Source organism: Entelurus aequoreus, linkage group LG25 (genome assembly GCF_033978785.1).
Source record: "Entelurus aequoreus isolate RoL-2023_Sb linkage group LG25, RoL_Eaeq_v1.1, whole genome shotgun sequence".
NCBI lineage: Eukaryota > Metazoa > Chordata > Actinopteri > Syngnathiformes > Syngnathidae > Entelurus > Entelurus aequoreus.
In genome coordinates, this window is record NC_084755.1 from 23,560,051 (window position 1) to 23,585,376 (window position 25,326).

Below are 25,326 nucleotides of genomic sequence, written 5' to 3' on the forward strand. Positions count from 1 at the left end.
TCTTTTATTAGTAAGTAAACAAACAAAGGCTCCTAATTTAGACTGCTGACATATGCAGTAACATATTGTGTCATTTTCCATTCAATTATTTTGTCAACATTATTAAGGACAAGTGGTAGAAAATGAATTATTAATCTACTTGTTCATTTACTGTTAATATCTGCTTACTTTCTATTTTAACATGTTCTATCTACACTTCTGTTAAAATGTAATAATCACTTATTCTTCTGTTGTTAGATTAGTTTTGGATGATACCACAAATGTGGGTATAAATTCGATACCAATTAGTTACAGGATCAAAGTCCTCATGTGTCCAGGGACATATTTCCTGAGTTTATAAACATAATATAATAAATTTAAAAAAAAACGAAAGAAGATGTGATGCCAAAAAATATCAACGTAATCATAGTAGTATCGCATAGATATGCTACTGTACTTGGTATCATTACAGTGGATGTTAGGTGTAGATCCACTTAACGGACCGGTTATATCAATCCGATACCAAGTAGTTACAGGATCATACATTGGTCATATTCAAAGTCCTCATGTGTCCAGGGACATATTTCCTGTGTTTTTAAACATTATATAATTTTTTTTAAAAAAAGGAAAGACAATTTTGTGATGCTAAAAATATCTATGTAATCATAGTAGTATCAACTAGATACGCTCCTGTACTTGGTATCATTACTGTGGATGTCAGGTGTAGATCCTCGGACCGGTACTTTTCAGAGGTGGTATAGTACCGAAAATGATTCCTTAGTATCGCGGTACTATACTAATGCTGGTATACCGTACAACCTTTAGATGCTCTGTCCATTTAATACCGTGTTTTGCTTGCTTCCACCAAAACCCCAGCGCATTTCTGTCCACCTTCCTTTGTAACACTGCCAAAATTTCCTGAGTTCATAAACATAATATACATTTTAAAAAACCGAAAGAAGATGTGATGCCAAAAAATATTGACGTAATCATAGTAGTATCGAATAGATATGCTACTGTACTTGGTATCATTACCGTGGATGTTAGGTGTAGATCCACCTAACTGACTGGTACTTTTCAGAGGCGGTATAGTACCGTATATAATTCATTAGTATCGCGGTACTATACTAATACCGGTATACCGTACAACCGTACCCTAAAGTAACTGTACTACTACTACCGCATTTTTTAGACTATAAGGCGCACCAGATTGTAAGGCGCATTAACGGGGTCCTATTATGATTTTTTCTTTTACATTTCTACACTTCCTTATGGTTTATATAACATTTAATGGTGGTTATTTGGTCAAAATGTAAAATGTTGAATAGATTCTGTTTTATAGACCTTCTTAAAGCCACTTCCTGATTATCTTTTTAGGATGCGTCATTTGGTGGGCGGTCTTAGAGGTTGTATTCCGTCCCGTATCTTTGAAACGGAAGTAAAAGAAGTGGCGGGCCATCAAACCCAGTGGTGTGTCGTCAGGGCCAGCAAGGCCTTCACTCCTGGCCTAACATAACCAGAAATCATGATCATAATTAAAGATACAATCATTTTTTATTTACTTTACTCTAAGTATTCATATTCTCTTCATGTCATATTATGCTTGTTCCAGTGCTGTTGTTTTTAGTTTTAGTTTGTATGCAATCAGAATTCAGCTTGCTTATGTTGCCATGCTGTATAAAATCTGCCAGGGGCCTTCAGAATCAACACTGCGGGCGACATACAGTTGATAGACAGTTGCGATAGCCAATCAGACCACGAGTTGTTGTCAGTAAGGCCTTCTAGATGGCCTCATGTTGAACATGACATTTACGCGTCCTGTGATTGGATACTAATCGGGACCGTTAGCGGATGAATTTGAGAGCACATACAGTTGATAGACAGTTGTGATAGCCAATCAGATCACAAGTTGTTGACAGTAGCCTATCTAGGTAGCCTGATGTTAACGAGACTGTGATTGGATAGTCACTTGTCATTCCAAAGTGAGTATCCAATCATTAGTTTCAATTTAGCAGGAAGCAGGAAGTGTTGCGCTGTAGCAGAGAAGAAGAACAAAACGTTGGTTAGGTGGCAGATATATATTTGCAAGGCCATTTTCAAGAAGGATATTTAAAGAGAAACTACATCTTGTGAGACGATGTCGGCCAACCCCGGAAGCTAGCTCAGCTGTTCTGGCTATCAAATGGGGAAATGCTCGCCATTTCCATTCGAATCAGCCGCCGACGAGGGGTACCACTGACTTATACGGCGTCGAATAGTGAGTTCCAATTTTTTTTTTTGTTCACTTTTAATGTTTTTTGCAATTTTAATTTTGACAGTACCACATAAGATATGTTTTAATTGCTGATGTGTTTTAATTGATTTTTAAATGCGCCAGAAAATAACCCGTTTTGTACACTGTTTATGAGATTCAATGCCCAGTAGGGCGTAAATGTGTTCCTGTATAGTATTTCTCCAGCAATGATCATGTGGGTACATCAATTATGGTATTTTGAGAGGTAATCATTGAAGTCGGATACCACTAAAGGCCTGGATGGGAAACGCATGGCCCGCCAATGACTAAAACCAACTTGGCTACTCCAGTGTAGTAAACTATCTGAGTACGCAAGGGGCCTAAATCTTACCGCTAAAAGCAGATATGAGCAAAAAAATCAAACTGTGCAATGGAATCTATCCCTATTCGTTATCAAAAAAAGATTTGTCGAGTGATATTAAGGATTATTTGTTAGCCACAATTCCCAGATATATCGAATTATCTGGCGCTCCAGACATCATTCTACACCACAAAACGGATGAAAAGCATGGAGGTCTACAACTTATTTGTGTGTGGATGGGTCAAGGAAATTGGTACCAAGACTCTACCGGGTAACGTTGCATGTCATGATTTAACTTCGCGCCTACAGCCATGTTTGTTGCTGTTGCACGCGCTGTTTTACGAGAAGGCATGTTTTTACCCGTCTTTATCAAAATATAACAAGAGGTATCAACATTGCGTATTTGCTGAAAGCTTTATTTATGATTGCTGCCTTAGGTAAAAGCTTAATTCTTTTAGGTTTTGCTGACATTTGCTTTCTTTTACTGAGACTCGCCGAGTTGATGCTTTACGAAACACTTGTAGCTAAAAATGTGTTCTAAGAACTCAGAAACAAGACAAAATACAAATAATATCAAGACAATACTTAATACTCAATCTGCTCCACTGGACTGGAGTGCGTGCCACTTTTTTTTGTTGTTTTACATAAAATCTTTCCTAATTACCTCTCGAGAGCTTTGGAGCGTGCCAAAAACTTCTGCGGCGGAATTATAATAAATATAGGATTTTGTTTGGTGTAGAATCTTATATGTGTGAATGCTTGGGCATTGACACGATTAATGTATCATAAGATTTTTGTGTTAAAAATACAGCCAGTAATGAAACTTTGGTAACACTTTAGTATGGGGAACACATATTCACCATTAATTAGTTGCTTAGTAACACGCAAATTAGTAACATATTGGCTCTTAATTAGTCATTATTAAGTACTTATTAATGCCTTATTCTATTATACAACCAGTAAGCCATTAACTAAGAGTCTTCCCTCAATAACCTCAGAATTACTGCTTATTAGTAACCCTAACCCTAACTCTAACCCTAACCCTAGCCCTTATATCAGGCCTGGGCAATTATTTTGACTCGGGGGCCACATTTAGAGAAGAAAATGTGTCTGGGGGCCAGTATATCTATTTTTAGGAACACTAATACAATACCTCACAATAATGTCTGATTGAATGCTAAAAACGTTATGACAGACCGCCTTAAAAAACGTAATGGTATTTTACATTTTCTATGAACGATAAAACACTGAATATTGACAAAATATGTATGTCACACCCCCTTTCAATCGACATATTTTACAATCAAGTGAAACGCAACAAACAGGGACATATGAACGCGAAGGGTACAAAATAAACCCACCTACAATCTGATACATCTGATATATCACTAAGCTTTAGAACTTTGTTGTGAAAATCTTCTTCCGCGTCTGTGGAAACGCTTCCCGCCCACACTGCTTGGTGCCTCGTCTGAGCTGCTGTGACGTAGATTACCATAGTAACTAATTAGATGACCATAGTAACTAATTAGATTACCATAGTAACTGGTATATCATCCATAAGCGCAGATTCCAACCATTGAAATACTTTGTATCACTGCACATCATAATGGCAGCTAGTTTCCATCTTAAAGATCTAAAAAAATTATTTGGGAATGTCCGGCGGGCCGGATTGAAAAGCTTAACGGGCCGCCTTTGGCCCCCGGGCCTTAATTTGCCCAGGTTTGCCTTATATGTTCCCCTAGTGTCCAAATAACTCTAAATTAAGTCTTTGTTACTTTAATAAGCAACTAAATAATGGTGAATATGTTCCCCATACTAAAGTGTTACGGAAAATGTTTGTGGTCCCCTTTTATTTTGAAAAGTATAAAAATATTTAAATAAATGTTGCTACAGTAGCAAAATATTGGTATTGGGACAACATTAAGTGGTACCGTATTTTCCGCACTATAAGGCGCACTGGATTATAAGGCGCACCTCCAATGGATGTTTTCATATATAAGGCGCACTGGATTATAAGGCGCACCTATGTCAACAAAACAGTCTTTTCCGCACTATAAGGCGCACTGGATTATAAGGCGCACATTCAATGGATGTTTTCATATATAAGGCGCACTGGATTATAAGGCGCACCTATGTCAACAAAACAGTCAGATAGGTCAGTCAAACTTTATTAATAGATTACAAACCAGCGTTCTGACAACTCTGTTCACTCCCAAAATGAATAAACAGCTGATTTACTCGTGTTACGTAAATCAAACGTTAGTGCTATCACAATATAGTAACACTCCAAATAGTGCAGAGCAATAACAATATATCAATAATTCAACGTTGCTCAAACGTTAATATCACACAACACAACACACAAAATAAACATGTAAAGCTCACTTTATGAAGTTATTCCTCATCCACGAATCCCTCGAATTCTTCTTCTTCAGTGTCCGAATGAAACAGTTGGGCGAATAAGGCATCCAAAATGGCCGGCTCCGTCTCGGCGAAGTCGTCATTAATGGAGTGAGTGTCGCTGCTGTTTAGCAGTTCAGTTACAATTCCTGCCTTCCTGAAAGCTCCAACCACAGTTGAGTTTGAATCAGCCCAGACATTTGCGATCCACTGGCAGATAGTGGCGTATGTCGTCCGGCGCCGTCTCTCTGTCTTGGTGAACGTGTGTTTGCCTTCTGTCATCCACTGTTTCCCTCGCAGTTAGCAGTCTAGCTTGGAATGCCCTGTTGACACCAATATCTAGCGGCTGGAGTTCTTTTGTCAATCCACCCGGAATGACGGCGAGTATTGAATTAAGCGCGTAAGCGTGTCTCTTAATGTGATGTTATGAGCTAGGCTAGGGAATATAACAACTACACTACCCAGCATCCAACGGGAGTGATGAACATGCGCGGTAGCCCTGAGAAGCGTTGTTGTATTCGCCATGCCGGCAGTTAGAATGTGGTTATGAGCACGCTGTGAGTAAACGTTGAGAATTCAGCCAACACGGCTCGTCTGCATTATTTATAATTAGACAGACAACACACTTAATAGGAGCCATTTTGGGGTCTTACATAAACACACAAATGGAAATGAAACGTCATATATCCCAGCATGCACCGCACGCTTCTTCTTGTACGGGGGAAAAAAGATGGCGGCTGTTTACCGTAGTTACGAGACCTAAACTTTATGAAAATGAAGTTTGTTGTGGCTCAATATTTGTCCATATATAAGGCGCACCGGATTATAAGGCGCACTGTCAGCTTTTGACAAATTTGGAGGGTTTTAGGTGCGCCTTATGGTGCGGAAAATACGGTACATTTGTTCTGTTCAACATAAATTGGTGAATTGAAATGAATAGAAGAGACCTGGAGAAATGGTGGAATTAAAAAAGCTTTTTCGAACATCACATATCGAACAAATAGAAGTTATGGAACTATTTCCAAAGTAAAACTTTGCTAATTATGTTCCACGTAAACTGTGACAGACTGTAGACCACTCGACTAAAAATGCCCTGCAATGCTGCCGTGGAGCGTGAACTTAACTTAAAAAGACGTAAAATTGTTTTTCCAAGGTAGAAAATTGGTCACAGATTGTTTTGAGACCTTTGAATTGATAAAAGGTCAAAAAACAATCAAAACACATTTCACCCCTTGACTAGAAAACTTTAAAAAAAAAAAAAACCTTCTGGATAATTTATCTATCCTGCATCCCAGTGAACACATCCATTGTGGTCCTCACTTTCTCGATTGTATTGTGCTTTAGATTGTTGATAAACTTGTTTGTCATTCTTTTTGTCGTAGGCCTTCGACGCATTCATCTACATCTTCTTTGCATTGGAGATGGTGGTGAAGATGGTGGCTCTCGGTATCTTTGGTCGCCACTGTTACCTGGGCGACACCTGGAACAGGCTGGACTTCTTCATCGTCATGGCTGGGTGAGCTGCAGCACACAAGCAGGAATAGACTGGGGCCTCATTTTCGCAAACGATTTGAACTGTGCCAGTAAAAGCTTGACCGGGTTTTTTAACGATCTTTACCCAGGCCATCTCTTGTTCGCAGAAGTGTACATCATCCTGTTTATTATAGAGAAGCATTGTAAGACCAGCGGGGGTGCTTAGATGGAAAGCAAAACATCTCGGTCTGTGATAAACGACTTTTTGTTCTGGAAAAGTCTTACAGGAAATACAGTTTTGAGGAAAAAAAGACTTACTATATTTTCCGGACCATAGGGCGCACTGCCGATGAATGGTCTATTTTCAATCTTTTTACATATAAAAGGCACACCGGATTATAGGGCGCATTAAAGGAGTCATATTATTATTTATTTTTTCCTAAATGGAAAACACTTCCTTGTGGTCTACATAACATGGAATGGTAGTTCTTTGGTCAAAATGTTGCATAGATTATGTTTTACAGATCTTCTTCAAGCCACTTTCTGACAGTCGCTTCCGGATGCGCCGTTTTGTGGGTGGTCTTATTTACGTGGCTCACCTTCGGCAGCGTCTTCTCCCCGTCATCTTTGTTGTAGCGGTGTAGCGTGCAAGGACGGGGGTAGAAGAAGTGTCAAAAGATGGCGCTAACTGTTTTAATGACATTCAGATTTTACTTAAATCAATAACGGAGCAGCATGTCCTCATCCGGAAACAACAACAAGGCCAGAAATGTGTCCCGTGAAAAAACGTCCGACCGGAACTCTAATAACTAAAGTTCCTTGGGTGAATAATACAAACTCACTACACCGGTATGTTTTAGCGCTTTCATGGCGAGTTTACTGACAGATATAAGTAAGAACTTTACACTACTTTATATTAGAAATGGCAACAGCGGACGATGAATGTCCTATAACAAGAAGATAGAGAAAAAGAAGAAGCCTATCGACTACGTCGTCGGTACGGACTACAAAGGCGGACGCGAGCAATTTTTCAGGAATCATGCAGATCCCAAATACAGATCAGCATGTGCCAAAAGGTTACTAAAGTCGTACTAAAACATTTTGATTGATTAATGTTCTATATTTTCAAAGGAACATATAAAATGTTGGTGTTGTTTACTTGAGTGATATTGCCATCATACCTCTTACCACATATCTCTTATGTGTTACTGCCATCTACTGGTCACACTTATCATTACACCATGTACCAAATAAAATTGCTTCGAGGTCGGTGAGCAAAACCAGAATTATTCCGTACATTAGGTGCGCAGGGGTTATTGGGCGCACTGTCGAGTTTTGAGAAAAATAAAGGATTTTAAGAGCGCCTTATAGTCTGGAAAATATAGTACTAGATATTTGGAAACAACTCGTCACTAGAGCTGTGCTGCCAAACGGTTCAAATTTTTATTTAGATTAAAGACAGATTGTGACAGCCTCTCACTGTCGTCTGGGTTCCATGGACCACCAAGAACTGACATGACTGCAAGCAGCGTTGACTTTCTTTATTTTTCAATCAAACTCAGTCTCAGGTCGGGTCGCTTTTCAACTCTTTCCTTCTCCACTGCTCGCTCTTCGGTCCGCTTTTCAGTCGGTCGCGTCTTCGTCTGCCTCTTGCTCTCTGTCTCTTGCGCGCTGCATGTGCTGCTGGCTCTCCAACTGCCTCTGCTGCCCCGTCGGTCTCGGCTGCCGCCCTTTTACACACTTGGAGGAGGCTATATAATTGTGCCCACGCACCTGATACTTGTTACAGCGTCGATCCCGGCGCGACCCGCCTCGCCGCTGGCCCGCTGGCCACGCCTCCTCGCCGCCATCTGTCGGTCTGCCGGCCACGCCTCCCCACACATATTAATTTTGATTAATTACGATTAAATGGGTTGTTTGCAACTTGCTCAAATTTACATTACCAAAAAATATAAAACGTCAACGTATATATATATTTTTTTATGTCTATATTTTTCACAATTACTAATACAGCAGGAATTATCAACAAAGTTTTTTTGATGGCCACATTTCCAGAACATTTATGGACGGGTTTAGATGAAACTTTCAAAAAGTGTCTGAGATGGGATGAGGAACAAGTGATTAGATTTTGAGAATGTTCCAGATCATCCGGAGGACTTCTTATTATCGTAAAATCGGGCTTGGTGGAGGTCTGCACCCTCCAACTGCATTTCAAGTTTGGTTCTCCAGCCTACCCAGACACTACCTGGACACGCTTTCCAAAGCCAGAGATGTTTCAGGGATTTTTTTTGTAATTCCGTGCGACGGATGTGTCAATTTTGTTCAACATTTTTATCCGATTAATAGTGATGATGGATTAATCCACATCCATCCATCCATTTTCTACCGCTTGTCCCTTAAAGCGTTAAATTTGACAGACCTAAAAAAAGAAAAAGTAATAAGTTTGGATGATGTATCACCATTGGAACCAACAATAAGTGGACCAAGTAAGTGTGTGCTAGTGTGATGGATCAGCAGAGTACATCAGACAAGGTAGAGAGAGTTAAGGTGAAGGAACATTAGTCTTCATTTGAACTGTGGACGCCCATTGTGTGTTTGTGCCTTTAAACCCTGTAGCGTTCTGCCATGGAATTAGTCGGTAAAATCACTAAATTACTCAATTAGTATGTCATCTTATGCCCTCTGAGATAGTTTAATCTGCATATTTACATGTTTGGACACCTGGACCTACCTTCATTTCAACTCCACACTTTAGATTAGGCTAAATTACTTTGACCAAATCTTCCTCTTTTGCCATAATCTTCTGTTTTGCATTTGGTTAATATATTTTTTTAATCCAAGCACATTAGTTCACACTGTCATCCATGAATAGAATGTGTTCCTCATACTGAAATTGCAATATTTGCGTACGGCAATATAAATATAAAACTTGGTTTTTGATCTACTTTTTCACTCAAATTCAAGTATATTTATTGCCAATTATGCAGGAAAAGTACTTTGTTCCCGGAGAACATTGACTTTAATGGACACTTTGAAGCAAGAACACTGCTAATTTGACACCTAAGTCCCTACAGCTTTGACGTTTTAAGGCAGCTTCTTTTTCTCGGCTGTCAAAGCCGGGCCTACTAAGTTGGGTCTTCCTCATTGCAGAACTCTCCAGAGGTGTTTCCATTTTTAACGCAATATTGCAGAAAATATGATGAAGCAGGAAAACAGACAGGAATATGAGAAATAATCCTAAGCAGGGGGCTTTAGGCCAGGGATATTCAACTAAGTTGTTAACCAGTGCCTCCATGGAAATGCCCCCCTCTACCTCAAAGAACTACTCACTCCCAAATCCTCCACACGACACCTCCGCTCCGGACAGGCTAACCTCCTCCAACCTCAGAGGACAAAGCTACGAACAATGGGAGACCAGGCTTTCTGCTCCGCCGCTCCCAGTCTGTGGAACACTCTCCCTGACCACCTGAGGGCACCACAGACTGTGGATGCTTTTAAAAAAGGCTTAAAAACCCTTCTTTTTAAAAAAAACTTTTTTTTAGATATACAGTATGCATACTAGTTTTACCTATTTGGTAGTTGTGGTTTTTATTTTTTTATTTTTTTTTTATTATCTTTTTATTTTTATTTTTTTTAATACATTGTAGCACTTTGAGTTTGTTTACTCAATGTAAAGTGATTTTTACAAATAAAATATATTATTATTATTATTATTATTGTTTTGGGGGCCAACTTTCAAGAAAGCTAAGGACCAGTAGACTGGACTTGACCCTGCACCTTTGGTTTTATTTTGTATATTCAGTGGACCCAGCTTCCTCTACAGTACACATTTGATTTCGGTCTATTCATTTTGTCAGACATTTTTACAGGAGTGCTGTGCTGTTTTTTTTGTGTTTTTTTTAAAAGCTAATCAAAGTCTCTCATAAACTTATTTGAATACAATGATTATTATTGCAAAACATGTTGGTTCTAGGCAAGCACAATGACACTGAGGCCATTGGAAACCTTGCACAAACAATCGCTCAAAATTTTTGACCGAAAACCACAACACCACGATCACTTAGTTCTCCAAAAATATAGATTGTTAAATGTTGCTAATATTTAAAAATGTGCATCGATACGAATGGCCCATCGAATCCTAAATAACACTGCACCAGCGCCACTTAAGCATTTTGTCCAGTTTACATCTGCTGTGACAAATAGAAACACATGAGCCTCCACCAGGGGGCAGTGTAGCGTACCCAGATGTAAAACCTCCTTTGCACAATAATAATAATAAGTATGTGTCAATGAAAGGGCATTTTATGACTTTTCTTAATTTGATTACATGCTATAATATCATTTTATCGTTATAATTGTATTGCATGATTGTTGTATCTCTTTAATTTAGGTAGCCAGGGACTGCAGATGGAAATGATCTATTTAGCTATAACTTAGTCTTTGAGCTTAATGTTTCGGTGCATTGTCCCTTCAAATAAAGACTAAACTAATAAACTGTACTTGCCGGCCACCAGTTAAATAGCCCGAATGATGAAAAAAAGAGGACCTTAAATGGAACCTACTTCTATAAATAAATAAGTTGGACAAATGACCACTGACTGCAATCTACAGCAATACTTTGGTTACATGAATCACATTCCGAAAAACTAATGTAACCGTCAAAAGGGAGGGGACTTGGCTAAATAATTATTAGTTTAAGAGGTTATCCGGCTTAGTGTAGACACAGCCTTAAAGGGTTGACTTGAAGGACACCTGAGTTGTGTAACTCACAAGTGATCAGTGTTTGCGAGCGAGATTAAAATGTCAATATGAAGATCTGCCAATGGGTTTACATCGGTCCGAGTTCCTATACAAAAGGAACACTCTTGTGTTTTTAGGATTTTTTTTTTTTTGAAAAAATGATTGTCTCCCAACTGAACTGAACCCCGGGGGCAGGCACGGTGTCATTCCCAGGCCTGATTCGGCCCTGGGCTGCCAGTTCAATAGCTGTCCACTAATAACCCTCCAAAACAATGCTTCAGTAAACACGCAAAGACAAAATACTGAGGCACAGCTGTGTTCTTCATTATATTTACTCCTCCAGATGTCCCCCAGATGCAATTTGATCACTAATCCCTGCAATCGTGAAAGGGTTTGTGGGTGTTATGTGTAAAAGATGTTGTCACTCACTATCATCCACTCGGGTGACATAAAACACCAATGCAATATATGTGCCATCATAGCTCAACACAAGAAAGCAAGTATGTCCTTCTTGGTTTAACAACTCCCTTTTGACGACGTAGCCCTTATTCAGGATCCCAACTGCCCACGTTCAATTAGTGGCGCGCAGATATGGTTGTGTCTGAGGTGGGTGGAAATGGCTGGCCCCAAAACAACACTTCGACTCTTCTTCAGTCTGTGACATTTCCATCGAGCCGCGGTAACATTTTAGCACAACGCTGGGACTTGCATGGCGACACACTCGCCAGGGGAGCAGTTTAGGTAATGCAAGAGTTTACCGGGAGAATTGGCAGTGTTACAAAGGAAGGTGGACAGAAATGCACTGGGGTTTTGGTGGAAGCAAGCAAAACACGTTATTAAATGGACAGAGCGTGTAAACATTACAGTCCGGCGCAGGTTGTACGGTATACCAGTATTAGTATAGTACCGCGATACTAATGAATCATTTTCGGTACTATACCACCTCTGAAAAGTACCGGTCCGTGAATAATAATAATAATAATAATAATAGATTGTATTTGTAAAAAGCACTTTACATTGAGTAAACAACCTCAAAGTGCTACAGTGTATTAAAAAAATAAAAAATAAAAAGTTAATAAAAAATAAATAAAAATAAAAACTAGAACGGCCAAATAGCTATAACTAGTATGCATATATCTAAAAAAAAAAAGTTTTTTTTAAAAATAAGGTTTTTTAAGCCTTTTTTAAAAGCATCCACAGTCTGCTGTGCCCTCAGGTGGTCAGGGAGGGCGTTCTACAGACTGGGAGCAGCGGAGCAGAAAGCCCGGTCTCCCATTGTTCGTAGCTAAACTGAATCTACATCCGACATCCACTGTAATGATACCAAGTACAGGAGTGTATCTAGTTGATACTACTATGATTACATCAATATTTTTTAGCATCACAAAATCGTCTTTCCTTTTTCTTTTCTTTTTTTTTATATAATGTTTAAAAACGCAGGAAATATGTCCCTGGACACATGAGGACTTTGAATATGACCAATGTATGATCCTGTAACTACTTGGTATCGGATTGATATCCAAATTTGTGGTATCATCCAAAACTAATGTATAGTATCTAACAACAGAAGAATAAGTGAGTATTACCTTTTAACAGAAGTGTAGATAGAACATGTTAAAAGAGAAAGTAAGCAGATATTAACTGTAAATGAACATGTAGATTAATCATTCATTTTCTACCTTGTGTCCTCAATAATTTTGACAGAAAAATAGAATGATAAATGACACAATATGTTACTGCATATGTCAGCAGCTAAATTAGGAGCCTTTGTTTTTTTACTTACTACTAAAAGACAAGTTGTCTTGAATGTTCACTATTTTATTTAAGGACAAATTTGCAATAAGAAACATATGTTTAAAGGCCTACTGAAATGATTTTTTTTTTTATTTAAACGGGGATAGCAGATCCATTCTATGTGTCATACCTGATCATTTCGCGATATTGCCATATTTTTGCTGAAAGGATTTTAGAGAACATCGACGATAAAGTTTGCAACTTTTGGTCGCTGATAAAAAAAAGCCTTGCCTGTACCAGAAGTAGCGTGACGTCACAGGTTGAAAAGCTCCTCACATTTCCCGATTGTTTACACCAGCAGCGAGAGCGATTCGGACCGAGAAAGCGACGATTACCCCATTAATTTGAGCCAGGATGAAAGATTCGTGGATGAGGAACGTGAGAGTGAAGGACTAGAGTGCAGTGCAGGACGCATCTTTTTTCGCTCTGACCGTAACTTAGGTACAAGCTGGCTCATTGGATTCCACACTTTCTCCTTTTTCTATTGTGGATCACAGACTTGTATTTTAAACCACCTCGGATACTATATCCTCTTGAAAATGAGAGTCGAGATCGCGAAATGGACATTCACAGTGACTTTTATCTCCACGACAATACATCGGCAAAGCACTTTAGCTACGGAGCTAACGTGATAGCATCGGGCTTAACTGCAGATATAAACAAAATAAATAAACCCCTGACTGGAAGGATAGACAGAAAATCAACAATACTATTAAACCATGGACATGTAACTACACGGTTAATGCTTTCCAGCCTGGCGAAGCTTAACAATGCTGTTGCTAACGACGCCATTGAAGCTAACTTAGCAACGGAACCTCACAGAGCTATGCTAAAAACATTAGCTATCCACCTACGCCAGCCAGCCCTCATCTGCTCATCAACACCCGTGCTCACCTGCGTTCCAGCTATCGACGGAGCGACGAAGGACTTCACCCGATCGTAGATGCGGTCGGCGGCTAGGGTCGGGTAGCGCGTCTGCTATCCAAGTGAAAGTCCTCCTGGTTGTGTTGCTGTAGCCAGCTGCTAATACACCGATCCCACCTAAAACTTTCTTCTTTGCAGTCTTCATTGTTCATTAAACAAATTGCAAAAGATTCACCAACACAGATGTCCAGAATACTGTGGAATTTTGAGATGAAAACAGAGCTTTTTTGTATTGGATTCAAAGGTGTACCAATACTTTCGTTTTACTAGTGACGTCACTCGCATACGTCATCATACAAAGAGGTTTTCAACCGGAAGTTTAGCGAGAAATTTAAAATTGCACTTTATAAGTTAACCCGGCCGTATTGGCATGTGTTGCAATGTTAAGATTTCATCATTGATATATAAACTATCAGACTGCATGGTCGGCAGTAGTGGGTTTCAGTAGGCCTTCAATGCACCCTAAGATTTTTAGTTAAAATAAAGCCAATAATAAAACATTTTGTAGTGCCTTTATATTTAGAAAAGTACCGAAATGTATCGAAATACATTTTGGTACAGGTACCAAAATCGAGACAACACTAATACCGGTATCGGGACAACACTAGTCCAAACTGACAGCATCTTGAATTTGGCTTCTTGAGACGTGTGAGGTGTTTTTGTAGTTATTTTAAATATCTGACAATCTGGTTGTTGCGCATATGCGCGCCGTCTTGCTGCCAACTCGAGTGCATCAGGTCAATGGCCATGAAGAGAAAACATCACTGCATTTTACTTATAAGACCCAATCCAAACAACCTTCCCTAGTCATGGCGCAAAACATGCAACCGACACAAAAAGTTGACAAGCACAGTCACAGACACAACCTGCTCATTGAACTTTGTGGATATCATAATAAAATGTCCAAGCACCATAAAAATTTCAAAATTGCACCCAATTAAATCCATTACAATGCAGATGGGGAAAATGCAAAACACTCTCTGCACACTTATCCATTTATGGCGCATTTTCGCTGCTTGATATTTTTGATTGATTACAAAACTTTAAGTAGGTCGTCACGGAAGTAAACAACGTAAGAATTGACCTTTCACATACACTTAATATCCAATCATTAATTAGGCTATCTATCTATCTATCTATCTATCTATCTATCTATCTATCTATCTATCTATCTATCTATCTATCTATCTATCCATCTATGTATCTATCTATCTATCTATCTATCTATCTATCTATCTATCTATCTATCTATCTATCTATCTATCTATCTATCTATCTATCTATATATCTATCTATCTATCTATCTATCTATCTATCTATCTATCTATCTCTATTTTTTTTAATGCAAAACAATTATGCAAAACCACTTTTTCTCACCTGCTAGCACCTGTTTTTATGTATTCGGTATCCCCTTTACGCCTGAAAATGTTAAATCAAACCATGGTGTCATGGTGGAAATACTTATAAAAGAATATCGCCTTTTGAGGTATTTGAGACTTTAGTGACATATTTTGCATTAGTTACGTCAGCAGATGTCTCTCCATATATGGTAGAGCAGGGATTCTCTAACTGTGGTATGTTCACCGCGAGTGGTACGCCAAATAATCCCTTAATTACAGTATTGTATTTTGTTATATTGAAACACAGTGTAACTGTTAAAACTGTGTGTACTGTTACAGTGACCAAAAATATTAAATCCATCCATCCATTAATTTTCTACCGCTTGTCCCTCTCGGGGTGAAATATTAATTATACTTGTTAAATGAAACCTCTGCCTTGTTTTTAATGAATACTTGGGCATAATATGTTACTGTATTTTAATGTTGCTCATTATGGTGGTACTTGGAGAGCCAAGTTTTTTCTAAAGTGAGTACTTGGTGAAAAAAAGTTTGAGAACCACTGTGGTAGAGGCTTACTCAAAAAGTGTGTCATTTTTATTCAGTTGTAGTCCAAAGTTGTGGTCAATAAGTTCCTGACTTTCCTCTATTCTCTTGTTGTGGGGCGGACTGGCTCGTACATGCACATGCATACTAAAATCCTCTCCAGTTGCCATTTCTAATACAAAGTATATCTGTCAGTAGACTCGATATTTAAGCGCTAAAAACTACAACATGGCTAACGGAGTTAAGATGCAGTCGAAGGGGGTTTGGCCTGTCGGAGGACTTTGGCACGTAAATAGACAGTTAGAAAAGTCTGACAAGTCTGAAGATGGCCTGTTAAAACAAAATATATGCAAAGGTTTGGACCTAAAAAAAACACCATTACATGTTATGTTGACCAGTGTTTTTCAACTGTTTTTGAACCAAGGCATATTTTTTTCATTGAAAAAATCTCGAGGCACACCACTAGCAGAAAACATTAAAAAATGAAACTCAGCAGCCGATATTGACCGTAAAAAGGTGTTCTCGCAATTGTTGGATATAAATTCAAACCATAACCAACCATGCATCGCTATAGCTCGTCTCAAAGTAGGTGTACTGTCACGACCTGTCACATCACACCGTGACTTATTTAGAATTGTTTCGTGTTTTCCTGTGTGTAGTGTTTTAGTTCTTGTCTTGCGCTCCTATTTTGTTGTTGATTGTCATGTCATGTACGGATGTACTTTGTGGACACCGTCTGCTGCTCCACATGCAGTAAGTCTTTGCTGTCGTCCAGCATTCTGTTTTTGTTTACTTTGCAGCCAGTTCAGTTTTAGTTTTGTTTTGCATAGCCATCCCTAAGCTTCAATGCCTTTTCTGAGCGGTACTCGCCTTTTGTTTATTTGTGGTTTAAGCATTAAATACCTTTTTACCTGCACACTGCCTCCCGCTGTCATCTGCATATTGTAATCACTACAAACCATGTTCCTGCTGCCACCTACTGATATTGAAGAGTATTACATGGTTACCGCGCTCTAGACAGCACTGACACTCAACAACGGTACATTATTTGCGGATTATAATTACTGGTTTGCAAAAAATATTTTTAACCCAATTAGGTGAAATGACATAATCTCCCACGGCACACCAGACAATATCTAACGGTACACTAGTGTGCCACGGCACAGTGGTTGAAAAACACTGATGTAAACAACAAGAAAGTGTTTTAGATGTAGAAAAAAAAAATCATGAAATTACCCATTTAGGGCATATTTTTTCATTAACATTATATCTGCTTGTGATTTTATGAATTTTTAACCAATGTTTTAAGCACAGAATTTCAACAAATCAACAAAATAGGTTTTATTTTCATCTTAAATTAAATGTTTTTGAACATTGACAGACGGCTTTTTTTAGAGACGCCTGAATTTGCAGAATTTATTTTTCAAAAATTGCAATTGGAAATGCAGTTTAGTTTAGGTTTTTGAGACAAAAAAAGTAAAAGTAGCAAATGCTTGTATGTGACTTCTTCCCGGAATTGAAAACCAGTGGTGGTCAACCAAGCCAAGATGTCTCTTGACAGCAAGCACCGCGTGAACTGCTGTGTATGGCTTTGAAAAGAGGCTTAAATCTTCCTGCAAAAAGCAGATACGAGCAAAAAAAATCAAACTATGCAATGGAACGGTTCCTAATACTTCATCAAAAAAGATTTGTTGAGTGATATCAAGGATTATACATTAGTTGCATTCCCAGACATATTGAACTATTGTGCTCTAGACGCCATTCTACACGACAAAACGGATGAAAACTTGGAAAAGCATGGAGATCTACAACTTCTTAGTGTGTGGCTGGGTCAAGGAAATTGGTATCAAGACTCTCCCGGATAAATATGTATCGTTTAACTTTGTGTCTAAATAAGCCATGTTTGTTGCTGTTGTTGTACGCCCCGTTTACGAATAGCGTATTTTCCCGGTCTTAATCATAATATAACTATAGATGTCAACATTGTGTATGTGCTGTAAGCTTCATTTATGATTGCTAAAAGCTAAAAGCTTAACTCTTTTTGATTTTGCTCACATTTGTTTTTTCTTTTATTTCAACTAGGTTATGTGATACGTCACAGTCAAGGACAAGAGCATGGATATACTGTATACAAAACAAAAAAACCAGTGAAGTTGACACGTTGTGTAAATCGTCAATAAAAACAAAATACAATGTTTTGCAAATCTTTTTCAACGTATATTCAATTGAAAAGACTGCAAAGACAACATACTTAACGTTCGAACTGGAAAACGTTGTTATTTTTTGGCGAATATTAGCTCATTTGGAGTTTGATGCCTGAAACATGTTTCAAAAAAGCTGGCACAAGTGGCAGAAAAGACTGATAAAGTTGAAGAATGCTCATCAAACACTTATTTGGAACATTCCACAGGCGAACAGGCTAATTGGGAACAGGTGGGTGCCATGATTGGGTAAAAAAGCCGCTTCAATGAAATGCTCAGTCATTCACAAACAAGGATGGGGCGAGGGTCACCACTTTGTGAACAAATGTGTGAGCAAATTGTCCAACAGTTTAAGAACAACATTTCTCAACCAGCTATTGCAAGGAATTTAGGGATTTCACAATTTTAGGTCCGTAATATCATCAAAAGGTTCAGAGAATCTGGACAAATCACTGCACGTAAGCGATGATATTACGGACCTTAGATCCCGCAGGCGGTACTGCATCAAAAAGTGACATCAGTGTGTAAAGGATATCACTACATAGGCTCAGGAACACTTCAGAAAACCACTGTAAGTAACTACAGTTGGTTGCTACATCTGTAAGTGCAAGTTAAAACTCTACTATGCAAAGCCAAAGCCCTTTATCAACAACACCCAGAAACACCGCCAGCTTTGCTGGATCCGAGCTCATCTAAGATGGACTGATGCAAAGTGGAAAAGTGTTCTGTGGTCTGACGAGTCCACATTTCAAATTGTTTTGGAAATTGTCAACGATGTGTCCTCCAGAACAAAGAGGAAAATAACCTTTCGGATTATTATAAGCGCAACGTTCAAAAGCCAGCATCTGTGATGGTATGGGGGTGTATTAGTGCCCAAGACATGGGTAACTTACACATCTGTGAAGGCACCATTAATGCTGAAAGGTACATACAGGTTTTGGAGCAACATATGTTGCCATCCAAGCAACGTTATCATGGACGCCCCTGCTTATTTCAGCAAGACAATGCCAAGCCATGTGTTACAACAACGTGGCTTCATAGTAAAAGAGTGCGGGTCCTAGACTGGCCTGCCTGTAGTCCAGACCTGTCTCCCATTGAAAATGTGTAACGCAATATGAGGCCTAAAATATGACAACGGAGACCCCGGACTGTTGAACAACTTAAGCTGTACATCAAGCAAGAATGGGAAAGAATTCCACCTGAAAAGCTTCAAATATTGGTCTCCTCAGTTCCCAAATGTTTACTGGGTGTTGTTAAAAGGAAAGGCCATGTAACACAGTGGTAAAAATGCCCCTGTGACAACTTTTGTGCCATTCAATTCTAAGTTAATGATTATTTTCCCAAAAAACTAAGTTTCTCAGTTCGAACATTAAATATATTGACTTTGCAGTCTATTCAATTGAATATAAGTTGAAAAGGATTTGCAAATCATTGTATTCTGTTTTTATTTACGATTTATACAACGTGCCAACTTCCCTGGTTTTGGGTTTTGTAATATCAAGATAATACCTAAATCGGAAATACTAACGTTAAACGTATAACAAACAAACCTTTCACTGAGTGATCACTGAAAACTCATGCATTCTTCGATTCCGCTTATTCGGACTGCATGCTTCTCTCGTCATTTCGTAAAATCTTGCACTCTTCTGCCCTTTTTGACTACCTCCCTAGAAACTCTGAGGAAAGGTTTATCCTTTTCGCAAATAGAATGATTCGTACAGCTGAAAACAAGGCAAGCATGGGCATAGGTGGATTAATGACCGGGCCTACCGGGCCCAGGCCCAGGGGGCCAGAGGCCCCAAGGGGCCAGGCCAACTTGGCCCCGCGGCCGCGACCCAAGCAAAACTACTTTTGCAAAAATAATAATCTTAAGCCCCAAGGGGCCAGGCCAACTTGGCCCCGCGGCCATGATCCATAGAGGGTAAGAGGCCCCAAGGGGCCAGGTCAACTTGGCCCCGCGGCCGCGACCCACAGAGGGCCAGAGGCCCCAAGGGGCCAGGCCAACATGGCCCCGCGGCCATGATCCATAGACGGTCAGAGGCCCCAAGGGGCCAGGCCAACTTGGCCCCGCGGCCACGATCCATAGAGGGTCAGAGGCCCCAGGGGGCCAGGTCAACTTGGCCCCGCGGCCACGATCCATAGACGGTCAGAGGCCCCAAGGGGCCAGGCCAACTTGGCCCCGCGGCCACGACCCACAGAAGGCCAGAGGCCCCAAAGGGCCAGGCCAACTTGGCCCCGCGGCCGCGAGCCACAGAAGGCCAGAGGCCCCAAGGGGCCAGGTCAACTTGGCCCCGCGGCCACGATCCATAGAGGGTAAGAGGCCCCAAGGGGCCAGGTCAACTTGGCCCCGCGGCCGCGACCCACAGAGGGCCTGAGGTCCTAAGGGGTCAGGCCAACTTGGCCCCGCGGCCATGATCCATAGAGGGCCAGAGGCCCCGAGGGGTCAGGCCAACTTGGCCCCGATCCATAGAGGGTCAGAGGCCCCAAGGGGCCAGGCCAACTTGGCCCCGCGGCCACGACCCACAGAGGCCCCAAGGGGCCAGGCAAAATTGGCCCCGCGGCCATGATCCACAGAGGGCCAGAGGCTCTCAATCATTATTATCAAAGCTAATTCTCAAATTGGATGGATCACACAACCTCACTCACATATTCTTTATCAATTATTAAAGGTTGTTTCTGAATTTTGATCACAGAACTTAATGCAAATATTCTTGATTGATTGACAAAGCTCATTCTCAAATTTTGATTACACAACCTTACTCTGACAAATTATCATTATCAAAAAGCTCTATCTCGAATTTGGATCACAGAATCTCACTCAAGTATTCTTAGCTGTGCCCCTCCCCCATCAAGTCTTTCATAAACCGGTCTGTTCTTTTAGAATCTCCTCATTTGGTATTTTGAACTCGTGAGAGACTGCTCAAAATTTGGTTTCCTTTCCCTCAGTTCAGACTCAGAGATAATTTGAAATCATTCAACAAGAAGTTTAACGCGCGCACACACACACACACACACACTTGAGTTGAGCATTACTTGGAAATTCTTATATTTTCCATTTTGCTGTTATTATCAGCATCTTCCCATTTTGTCCTTTTCTTTCGAGAAAGTTTACAGTCTGACATTTGTCACTGCTGTCAGTTAATAACTTTTTGGTCTTTGACCCATTTTGTCATTTTCTCGATTCGATCGTCACTGACCACTCTCTCCTGTCTGGCAGACATCGTTGCTGCCATCATAGCTAGCAAGCTGCCTGCAGCGGGTCATCCCTATGTTCCCCGTCCCTATGTTACCCGGGTCCTATTTTCCCCTCTACCGGGGAACTAAGGACCCTTTTTAAAAAAAAAGGGTTCTATGTTCCCCGCTGCGGGGAACGTACAACACTTTTTCCAGAAAAGGGTTCTATGTTCCCCGCTGCTTCCAATGCGCGACTAAGTAAGACGCACGCAGACACGCATGACAGAGACGCGTTTAAGTTGTCGAAGGAAGGAAGTTCGCGTTTGAGTTGCTCTATCTGCTGCCGCACGCCCTGTGACAGGTTAGGTTTAGGGATGGTTTTGGTCAGGGCACAATTTCGCCAAAAAAGTGCTCCACAACGCCCTGTGACAGGTTAGGTTTAGGGATAGTTTTGGTCAGGGCACAATTTCGCCAAAAAAAAGTGCTCCACAACGCCCTGTGACAGGTTAGGTTTAGGGATGGTTTTGGTCAGGGCACAATTTCGCAATTTCGCCAGATACAATGCAGGGAACATAGGACCCTTTTTTAGAAAAAGGGTCCTAAGTTCCCCGGTCGCATACAAAGACCCAGGAACAACCGGGGAACATAGGACCCGGGGAACATAGGACCCGGGGAACATAGGCACGCTCCCGCCTGCAGATAGCAACATTTTGGTGTCCTTTGGGAAAATATTTAGAAAGAAGACAAAAGTACACACAGTTGTACAACTATTATCTTTATGATCTTTTTTTTGTTAGTTTCTCTGTTACTGTGTGTGGCCAATTAAGCGACTTTTGGCCATACCTGGCTGGTGACATTTAGCGACTTTCTGGTTGATGATAAGATTAATAATAGCAACAGTTCTCTTCATCTTAATGCAATTTATTGTGTCTGTCTCTCCACATTTTGCCATTAGGTACTTTGAGCTCTTGTTGGTCAGTCACTCTAAGGTACATTGTTGCTGCCATCATAGCTAGCAAGCTGCCTGCAGATAGCGACATTTTGGTGTCCTTTGAGAAATATTAAGAAAGAAGACAAAAGTACAAGACATTGTACGATTACTATCTTTTTAAAATTATTTGTTTCACTGTGTGATTGACCGACTTTGCCGCTAGATTTCGCGTCTTTTGGCCATACCTGGCTAGCGACTAAAAACATCATTTAGCGACTTTTTGGTTGTGAAGATAAGTGGTAAAAGCAGATCTTCCTGTTGGTCTTCCCACATTTTGCCATTTGGTACTTTGCACTCTTCTTGGTCACTCCAAGGCATTTGTCCCTGCCTTCAGCTAGTCACTTGGCTCTTTTGGAATATATTTCACTGTAATTGGCTCTCTCTCTCTCTTTCTCCTCAGTACAAATCAGCCTGTTCCCTTGCCATTCATCACTGACCACTCTGCTCTCCTGTCTGTCAGACATTATTGCTGCTTGCAGATAGCTTGGGGTCCTTAGAGAAAATATCAGAAGAGAAAAGTACACAATTATCTTAATTATCTTTTTTATTCAGTCAGTCCTTCAGTGAGTCCCAGTGTGTTGGCGATTAAGCAACGTTGGCATTCAATTAGCGACTTTTGGCCATACATGGCTGGCGACTCAAAAAACTAGAAAAAAAGTACAAAAAGTTGTACAATTAATATCTTTATTATCCTTAATTCCCCTGAATCCTAGAGTGTGTTGCAATTAAGCAACTTTGCTGCTAGGTTTAGCGACTCTTGTTTTGGGCATACCTGGCTAGCGACTACAAACATTATTCAGCAACTTTTTGGCTGTTAAGATTAACGTTAATAAATTAAATCCTAATACAATTTATTGTGTTGGTCTCGCCATCTTGCTATTAGGTACTTTGAATTCTTGTTGGTCTCTGCTAAGGTATCTGGCTGTTGTCTTTGCCTTCAGTTAGTCACTTGGCTCTGGAATATATTTAACTGTACTTGGCTCTCTCTTTCTCCTCAGTACAAATCAGTCTGTTCCCTTGCCATTTAGACATTTTCTTGATTGGATCATCACTGACCACTCTGCTCTCCTGCTGTCTATCAGACATTGTTGCTCCCATCATAGCTAGCAAGCTGCCTTGGTGTCCTTTGTGAAAATATTTAGATAGAAGACTAAAGTGCACAAAGGTGTACAATTATTATCTTTTCAAAATATTTGTTTCACTGTCAGTGTGATTGACCGACTTTGCCGCTAGATTTCGCGTCTTTTGGCCATACCTGGCTAGCGACTGAAAACATCATTTAGCAACTTTTTGGTTGTGAAGATAAGAGGTAAAAGCAGATCTGCCTGTTGGTCTTTCCACATTTTGCCATTTGGTACTTTGCACTCTTGTTGGTCACTCCAAGGCATTTGTCCCTGCCTTCAGCTAGTCACTTGGCTCTTTTGGAATATATTTCACTGTAATTGGCTCTCTCTCTCTTTCTCCTCAGTACAAATCAGTCTGTTCCCTTGCCATTTAGACATTTTCTTGATTCGATCATCACTGACCACTCTGCTCTCCTGCTGTCTATCAGACGAATCAGTTGATTCTCTGCTCTCAATTGTCTATGCTAGTAAGCTGTTATTCTCTGCTTTGGAGTGTTGATGCTGGGTTGCTAGTTTTCTAAATCACCTCACACACTTGAAGGAAGCAGCACCGATCATAAACACACAAACAAACTCACACACACACACACACACACACACACACACACACACACACACACACACACACATAGTTGGTTTATCTGTTGTGATAGGCAAAGAGCCAATGTGCAAAGAAAGAAGGGAAATATGGATCATAAACGTTTAAGTGGAGGAGCTAGAAAAAAAATTCAGCAAGAAAAGAAAAAAAAGGAATCAGTTTTACTTGAGAGTGTTCCAAATATCTCCAGCTTCTTCAGTACAAAGACATCTGCTGAAAGCAATTCTATAAATGCTACTGCAAATTCAGCTAAGGTTAGCAATGCACCTGAGCTAGCATGTAGCTCCCAAGATCCTGAGACCACTACAAGTGTAGACACTGAACCAAATGCTTCTGATGCTTATGATTCAACCAATTCAGCAGTAGCCAGTTGCTCGGATGAATGTGAGGTCACTGCACCTCTGGACAGCATAGAAAATGAGCTGAATCTTTCTTCAACACCATCTACAGTGACAACTCTACCTAGTGATCCCGCTAAATGGGCTGAGACCCTCACTGAGTCAATGAAGGAAGTTCTTATTCAAAGAGGTGCAAAATCATTTCACAACCGTCACAGCCATTATCCAGCTTCTGTGAGGAACAGTGGGCTAGGAGGCAAAACCCGATGCCTAAACAATGAACATTTTACTTCACACTTGCCCAATGGACAACGAGTACAAAGAGAGTGGCTGATGTACTCTCCCTCTACTGGTAATGTTTACTGCTTTGCATGCAAACTGTTTTCCCCAAAAACGCATTCTTTTGTGACAGGCTATTGTGATTGGAAACACTCAGAAAGATTTGGTGAACATGAGCGAAGTGCTGAGCACATAACCTGCATGCAAGCAGTCTTGAACCGCGCCAAAGGTGCCACAGTTGATGCAGACCTGTTCAAACAGTTTCAGGCAGAGAGCAGCTATTGGAGGCAGGTGTTACAAAGAGTTGTTGCAGTCATTAAATTCCTTGCAGAAAGGGGCCTTGCATTTAGGGGTAAAAATGAATCGTTAGGGTCTCCTCTCAATGGGAACTACCTTGGTATTCTGGAGGTCCTGGCTGAATTTGATCCCTTTCTAAAGGATCACATCAGAAAGTTTGGGCAGATGGGTCGAGGTAATACCTCATATCTGTCCTCCACCATTTGTGAGGAATTCATTGAATTGATGGGTGCAAAAACCAAACAGGCTATAGCAGATGAACTGCAAGCAAGCAAATACTACTCTATCATTGTGGATTCAACCCCAGATTTATCTCATGTGGACCAATTGACATTCATATTCCGTTTTGTTAGCAAAGAGGGCAGTGTTGTTGAACGCTTTGTGGGTTTTGAGCCCATTACTAGCCATACAGGTGAAAGTTTGGCTAACTGTGTCATGTCTGTGTTGGAAAATCTAGGGTTAGAGCTGTCAAATTGCAGGGGGCAGGCTTATGATAATGCCAGCAACATGTCAGGGAGGTATAATGGGTTGCAGGCT

General features: G+C 40.3%; 1 protein-coding gene across 4 annotated transcripts in view; it reads left to right on the forward strand.

Moving 5' to 3' along the window:
• The window catches only part of cacna1ia (calcium voltage-gated channel subunit alpha1 Ia), a 566,877-nt gene that overhangs the window by 292,603 nt on the left and 248,948 nt on the right, over nt 1-25,326 (forward strand). For 3 of the 4 annotated variants that reach the window (XM_062036515.1, XM_062036516.1, XM_062036514.1), the window contains exon 4: nt 6,356-6,489. The exons of the other annotated variant lie outside the window; for it this stretch is intronic. In XM_062036515.1, coding sequence (XP_061892499.1) covers nt 6,356-6,489 — 134 coding nt within the window. The remainder of the gene's footprint in view (nt 1-6,355; nt 6,490-25,326) is intronic. 4 annotated transcript variants of the gene reach the window in all.